We start from the raw sequence: 7,468 nt of genomic DNA on the forward strand, positions 1-7,468 counted from the left end.
GGCCCCGTCCCCCTGGGCCCCGTCCCCCTGGGCCCCGTCCCCCTGGGACACTGTCCTGCAGGGCCTCACTCCCTCCATCCCAGGCTTCCTCCTTCTTGGTTCACTCCTTCGTTCTGGTGACACAGCTTCCGTGGTTTCGTGGGAAAAGTGCAGAGGAGGCAAATCCCTGAGTCTTGCAGATCTGAAAATGTCTTCACTCAGCCTTCAGACTGAACTAATACCTTGGCTGGTTTGGAAATAATTTCCCTTCAGAATTTTGAAGCCGTTATTCCATAGCCTGCTAGCTTCAAATGTTGCTGTCAACCAGTCCAAAGTTACCCCAATTTCTGCTTCATTATATTTGACCTCTCCCTCCCTCCCCCTCCCTCCCCCTCCCTCCCTCCTTCTCCCCTCTCCCTCCCCCCTCCCTCCCCCCTCCCTCTCCCCCTCCCCCTCCCTTGCTGGCTCTGGAAGTCCCATAACACCTCTCCTCCCCGCTGGTGTTCTGAAATTTCACAATAATGTGCCTCAGTGTGAGTCTTTTCACCCACTGCCTGGGGACAGAGGGCCCTTGATCTAGAAACTTACGTCCTTCAGTTTTGGAAAAAAATTTTTAATTTTTCTTTTCTTTAATGATTACTTCTCTCCTCCTCTTTTCCAGTTCTGTTTCTGAAACTGTTATTATTTGAATTGGTAGATGGGTTCAGTGATTTTCTCGTATTTTCATCTCTGCCTTTTGGGAGACCCCTCCATTGACCCCCAGTCCTTCCAGAAAGACCCCCTTGTCCAGCATCGCCTCGCACCTCCTGGGGCCAGAGTGTTGTCTTTCTCACGGTGTTGACTGAGGACAGGGTTACCCCATGTGCTCTTCCCTGCAGATGGGCTGCCTGGGGTCCAGAGTCCTGTTTCTTTGTTTAACTGATTCAGTCTGTGTCTTCCTCAGGTTTCTGGGGACCCCCGGTTGTCTGCCGTGTGGAAGGGCCCGAGGTCCGTGTGTGTTTAATTTGCCACCAAGTGTCACATGGTCACCTGTATCTATCATTTGTTTTGTAATATTAAAAAATGAAAAAAATAGTCCACACCGTAATGAGAAATTAATAACTATAATAACTATCCTTAAAAAAAAAGATAACTTTTCCTCCCTAGCGCTTAAAGAAAAAAATCGTTCTCTGAAGAATTCTCTGTTGAAAAAAATAGCATGACATGAACACGTGGATTTGTGACAGGTGTAAACCACTGTAAAATTGTAAATAGGTTTGGAAACAGCTTTTCTCTGCTCCCACAGCCCTCAATCCCCAGCCCAGGTGGCGGCTCATCGCCTCCCGCCCGGCAAGCCACATGCCTCTGGCCCCATGACGCGGGACAGTGGGTGTCTTTGTGCCCCTCCAAAGGGGACAGCACTCAAGTCTCACAAGCAGGTCCCCAAGACCTGCTTCTATCCCGCACACACAGTTAGCACCAATAGGGTTGTATGTGGGAATGACAAAGAAACCCACAAGAACATAAAGGGAATTTGAAGAAAAATAAAACAGTAAATCGAACATCAAGGTGACGACAAGACAACCACCTGTTGCCGATACCCACTCTGAGCTCCAATTTGTTTCTCTCGGGGCCACTCACATGTGGGCCGCTGAGCAGCCAGCGACCCCAGGTTAAGCCTTGGGTTTGCAAGGAGGGGACACTGTGAGGACCCACGTGCACGGCAGGGCCAGGAACGTAGGCAGAAGACAGGCTACAGGTTAAGTCCAGACCCCGGGGTCGGCGTCGGCATGGGTGACGACGGCTGTCCCCTGCGGCTCTCCATCGCTTCTCCTCGGGCACCTGAGGACTTCCCAGCAGGCCCGTGTCGGGCCCGCCTGCCGTCGTCACTCCTGCAGGCAGCAGCTGGATGAGTCCTTCTCGGATACCCGGTGTCCCGTGTCCCTTCCGTGTCCAAGAATTTACAGTAGGCTCCTTCACCCCTGTATCAAACAGCTCTGCAGCCAAACTTGAAGACACCTGCACGGACAGCTCCTGACTCCCTGGTTGGCACCCGCCCCCTCTGTTTATCAGTAGATGGTTCTCAGACGGACAACACCTGCCCCTCCACAGTGACTGAGCGGCCGCGCGCTGGGCAGGTTGCCCGTGCGCTACAGCCCTCCCAGCAGCAGATGAGTTTGGTCACCACCCGCAGCCTGGAGCCGCTTGAGGCTGACCTGGGGCTTGAGGCTGGGCAGGCGGAGCCCAAGGCCACAGGCTCACGTCCTCTCTGCCATATGCACCCCCAACCTCGCCGTCCCCAGACCTGACCCGAGATGTCTTCAGGATGAACCAGTGACCCACATTCGTGTACACATTGCGGGCTTGCAGCGTGGGGCCGTCTCTAAGTGTGCTCCTGCATATTCAGTCTGTCACTGAGCCCGGCTGCTTTGCCGACTCTGAAGCCCACCCCTCCCAGGAAGGAGTCCCCACCGCCAGCTCGGTGCGGCCCTAGAGCGGGGGTCTGCCACCACGGCCCCCCCAAGCAGCGCACAGGAGCAGAAGGGACGGGGGCTGAGGGGAGACCCCTGGCACGGGGGCAGGGCACACTCTGTCTTGGGGATCCGAGTGCGCAGCCCCAGCCGGTACCACTCCTGTGCGGCCTGACGGGCGCACGCAGGAGGAGGCAGCCAACCGGGAGAGGGCAGGTGGGACGGCAGAAGAGGGCAACCGAACTCGGCGAGGGGATGCCTGTCCCTGCAATGTTCCCCGGGAGTTCTGGGCACGCACGCCCTCGTGCAGACAGCGTGGAGAGGCTAATGCACATATCTCTGCTGGTACAGGCCTCAGGCTGGGGCTGGACAGCCCACTGCCGATGCGCTCCCTGGAATCTGCTCAGGCAGGCTCAGGCGGGTGATGAAGGCGGTCACCTGCACCTCCCTCCTGGCCCCTTCCACCTGCTTCCCACCTGGCTACCTCACCTCTGTGCTGTAGAGTCCCCCGTGTGTGGTTCAGGCGGATCCTGTTAGTGAACATTCTGAGAAAGGACCCACCTCCACCTGCCCTGCCACCCCAGGGGCGCCCCGGGCCCCTGCCACCCGTGAGCCCAGCCCCGGGCATTCATGAGGGCGTTCCCTCTGCCTGAACACCCTTCCTCCTGGCCAGCCTGGAAACTCCAGCCTCTGACCAACCTGCCCGTGTTTGGGTCAAGGTCACTGCCCTTTCTCTCCTGATTGAGAGGCACCTTGTGCACCCAATTCTGCAAATGCCTGCATCCTCACCGGCCCTCCCCTGAGTTGAGAGCCCTGGGGGCAGGGGCTGTGTCCTGTTGGTCTGTATGTCAGCACTTGGCACAGAGCCTGGCACACAGCGGGCTTGGTGTCTGGGCATGAGAAGTGGCAGGGCAAGGACGGGCGCAGTGGGCCCCGGGCAGAGCGGACGGGGGCAGTACCGTTCCAGCGCCACACCCCCCCCCCCCCGGCAGGGAGCCCAGAGCCCTGTCCAGCTCCACAGGAGGACGCCAGTGCCCCTGCAAACAGCCCCGAGACCCCCGTGGCAACAGCCTCCCTCTGCACCCTGCGCAGGAGCCCCTTCTCTGGGATCCTTCAACCTTCTTAGAAGAAACTGCTAAATGTGTTGGTGATTTTTTTGGACATTCTCCCCTGTTCAGGGGCCTGTGATTTCAGATCAATCGTATCCACACACACTCAGGTTGTCACTGGGAAGGGAACATCTAAATTTTACTCCTGCATGATTTCACCCAAAGCTCTTGTACCAGCTCTCGGAGGGCGTCTACAGCGTGGTGCGCCTCTGGGGGCGAGGTGGAGGAGGTGGGGTCCGGGGTGGCCCCAGGCACCGGGCGGGCAGAGTCGGGGTGCCTTCGGTCACTGGCACCTCAGCAAAGACCCATGTCCTTCCCGGTCTGGGTTTGCCCACAGCCTTGACCCCCAGGGCCGGCGGTTGCCTCCACTAAGCCTTGTCTCCCCCTCGGCAGGTACCATGACCAGCAGGACGTCACCAGTAACTTCCTGGGCGCCATGTGGCTCATCTCCATCACATTCCTGTCCATCGGTTACGGGGACATGGTGCCCCACACATACTGTGGGAAGGGCGTCTGTCTACTCACCGGTATCATGGTGAGTACCTGACCCTGCCCGGTGTCCCCTCCCTCCAGGGCTGCAAGCAGCACAGAGGGGCCCGCCCGGCAGCTACCACACGCCCCGCGCTGCGCAGGGGGAGGCAGATGCCTCTCACGGGCTTAGTGCCTCTTCTAACACAGGAATGGGTCCCGGTTCCGGAGAGTTAATGGCTCCTTCATGGCCCCCCAAAATGGGCTAGGCAAGGCTGGCCTGCTCTGAAACTGCACCCCCACCCAGCCCACCTGCCTGTGTAAGCTCGCCCCAGTAGGCATCAGGGTTTGCCCTGAATGGTCCCCCTCCAGGCCTGGGACCGTCTGAGAAAGCTTAACTGGAAGTCTGGGCCGGGGGGACTGGGAAGGGCCCTGAGCCCGTGGCCACTGGTAGAGAGGGGACGGAGGGCCTGCCCTGAGCTCCTCACGGGCTGCCGGTGACAGTGGACAGCAGTGAGGAGCCCCAAGCCGCCGCTGCTCCTGCACCGGCCCCATGATGCGGGGCTGGGCCTCGCTTCCCTGTAGGGCCGGCAGACCCCCTCTGGGACCCCAAAACTCAGAGGAGAGAGCTCTCAGTGAGGCCAGGGATGGGATGTAGGGGTGTACAGGCCTGCCGCTCGGCTCTGGGGCCCCCCGTGGACACCACAGCCCTCCCCAGGGGAGCCCCTCTGCAACCCCCACACTTGGGTTGATATCTTTCCTTTTGGTGCCCCTTTGACTTTTCCTTCTGAACAATTCCTTTCTGCAGCGAAAAGGCCACTAAAGCCTCACCTGGAGTGGGGGCTGCCCGCCCCCACCGCCCCCCAGCCCAGGGGCCTTCTGGCACTGATCTCGGTGACCAGGCAGCTGAGTGCGGGCCCCTCGGAGCAGAGGAGGCTCTAGGGTCAGGGGCCCCGAGCAGGAGAGCCCAGCACTGCCGTCTCCCGCCTGGACACGGCCCTCCCCTCTGCCCCCCAAAGCCCCTTCCCGCCGAAGCCAGCCGGACTGGAACAGCAGTTAAGCAGAGGCTTATCCCTGGCCCAGGAAACCCTGGGTGAGTGGAAGGCCTTAGAACAAAGGCGTCTGGCCGGACTCCAGGTGCCACCAGGAACCAGGCAATGATCCTTCCAGAAAGTAGTGAAATGCTGCCGGAAGACCAAAGCCTTCCCGTCTCGGCGCCAGGCTCTGTGCCTCAGGACCAGCTCTCAGGCTGGGGGGTGGGGGTGGGGGTGGAGGAGCCCCACAGGGAGCCGGCTCCCCTGAGTCTCCCGGACTGTCTTCTGACCGAGCAGCCGAGCAGCCGGAGGCAGGACCCCGGCCCCACGCCTGCTCCTTGGCGGGGGCGGGGTCTTTGGCAGGGGGTTTGCTCCTGGGTGGTGCAGCACCTCGGCCAGGGCTGTTCTCCTGGAGTGACGGAGAGTCAAAGCGGAAGAACACGAGGATGGGGAGGGCCGTACCCCCTCCCATTATTAAAAACACAGCACAGGCCCTTCATCTTCTCTCTTCCTAAAACCCTGTTGCATAAATCCGTACCTCTCCGTGTTCAGGGACTGTGCGTTCATTGTCAGTGTTCTCACCCAGGTTCAAGTCCGTGGCCTCCCTGGGGGTCGGCCCCAGGGAAGAACTTAGTGGCATTCTCCTAGCAAATGTGACTTTTCTAGCTGAGTCATTCTTGCCAGGGTTTCACGGAGCGAGCCGCCCTCCCCCTCCCCTGCCTCCCGCCGGCGCCCCTCCCGGTGGTTACAGCCGAGCCGCACTCCAGGTAGGGCTCCCCGTGCGGTTGCCATGGACACCTGGGCCCAGCGAGGCCGCCAGAGGGGAGGGAGGGATGTGTGTGCGCAGGGCTGTAAATAGTCCTAATCATTGTTTTCTCCTGGCTGTCCCAGAAACGGTGTAATTATCAACCATTAGGCAGGGTATGTAATTGTCTGAGCAACTTGACGTTGTTGGCCCAGACCTGGTGTGTTGGAGGGGTTCCGGCCACCGAAGCCGATCTGTCAAAGTCCGGCATCTTTCCCTAAGGAGCATCATGACGATGGTGGCAGTCTCCAGAACTGGGCCTGGCCGCACCCTCCCGCCGTGGAAGCCTTCTGGCTCCACAGGCATCTAGGGGCACGCAGGGCCCCCAAGACCACTTGGTAGGAGCCCCGTGTCAGGAAAGATCACCTGCACTCGCTCCGCAGACCCTTCCTGAGTTTGGGACAAATAGACGAAAGCTGTAGGACGTCTGCCGGGGACACTGAGCTCCCCCCACGTCCTCAGGAGACATGCTCTTTGAACTGCAAAGGGAACGTGGGGGCACGTTCTGAGTCGCTCTGGAAGGAGGCTCCGCGGACGTCTGCTTCTGGTCAGGTTTAGAAGATGAGCTTCTCCCTGAAACACCTTGCTTTCAAACCAGTTGTTCCATGGAGCCTGTTGCAGAGACAGAATCCTGCGTAAGCCGCCCAGGCTTCCCTCCGAGATTCGGCCCCACCATTGATGCTCGAGCAGAGGGAGGACGGGTGTGGAGGACAAACCTGCAGATGAGCTGGCAGGTTCACCGGCCTGGCCACGCCTTTCTCTGCCCACTCCCGTGCTCCTGCTCATCGCGAACCGGGCGGCGGGTGGCAGGAGACCCTGCCCCTGCCACCCCTCCTGGGGAGTAGGAACTAGTCAGAGGGGACCCAGGAATCTAGCTGCCCTCAGCTGTGACTCAGGACTTGGCACATTTGAAGGCGGAAGTCTGAGTCATGGATTTGCTCTGCAGTGACCCCGTGGAAGTCACCCCGCGGCTGCTTGCCCCCTTCTGTGCCACGCCGTCCTCCTCACAGGCCCCTCTGCCCACGCTGGGATTGGGGGAGCTGGCTGAGGCCCGTGCGCCCTGCCTCCTGGAGCCGCCCCCGGCGGGGACGCGCCCTGCCCACGGGTGCCCCGCCGTCCCCGGGAACATGCATCAGCAGACCCCTTGCAGGAGAGCCCCGGAGGAGGGAGGGGCTCCCATAATGCACCCTTCATCTCCGCCAAAGAGCCAAAATTGACTGTTACCTTCTTTTTTAAAACACTGATTTATTTATTTTAGAGAGAGAGGGAAGTGGATCATCTCAAGCCAACGCCTCGCTGCGCACAGGGCCTGTCTTGGGGCTCGAGCTCACAACCCTGAGATCAGGACCTGAGCCGAAATCAAGCTGTTCAACCAACTGAGCCAGACAGGCGCCCCCTGACTCAAGTCTTGCCTCCCTCTTCCTCCCGCCTCCCTCACTCAGCCCTGCCGCCTCTCCCTCCTCCCCCCCGCTCGGCCCTGGCCCTTCAGGACTCAGGACGTGGCTGCAGGGCTCCAGTCTGGTCTCTGCTCCAGCCCACTCTCTCTGTGCCCCCTCCCTCCCCTCCCTCCCCCTCCCCCCTCCCCCTCCCCTTCCTCCCCCTCCTCCGCCCCTTCCCCTAATC

General features: G+C 60.2%; 1 protein-coding gene across 1 annotated transcript in view; it reads left to right on the forward strand.

The window, feature by feature from the left end:
• KCNN3 (potassium calcium-activated channel subfamily N member 3) overlaps nucleotides 1-7,468 on the forward strand; it is a 128,397-nt gene that overhangs the window by 100,684 nt on the left and 20,245 nt on the right. The window contains exon 4 of the mRNA XM_025858881.2: nucleotides 3,932-4,073. Coding sequence (XP_025714666.1) covers nucleotides 3,932-4,073 — 142 coding nt within the window. The remainder of the gene's footprint in view (nucleotides 1-3,931; nucleotides 4,074-7,468) is intronic.

This window comes from Callorhinus ursinus, unplaced genomic scaffold (assembly GCF_003265705.2).
Source record: "Callorhinus ursinus isolate GAN/ISIS: 27379988/994484 unplaced genomic scaffold, GSC_fseal_2.0 scaffold92, whole genome shotgun sequence".
Taxonomy (NCBI): Eukaryota; Metazoa; Chordata; class Mammalia; order Carnivora; family Otariidae; genus Callorhinus; species Callorhinus ursinus.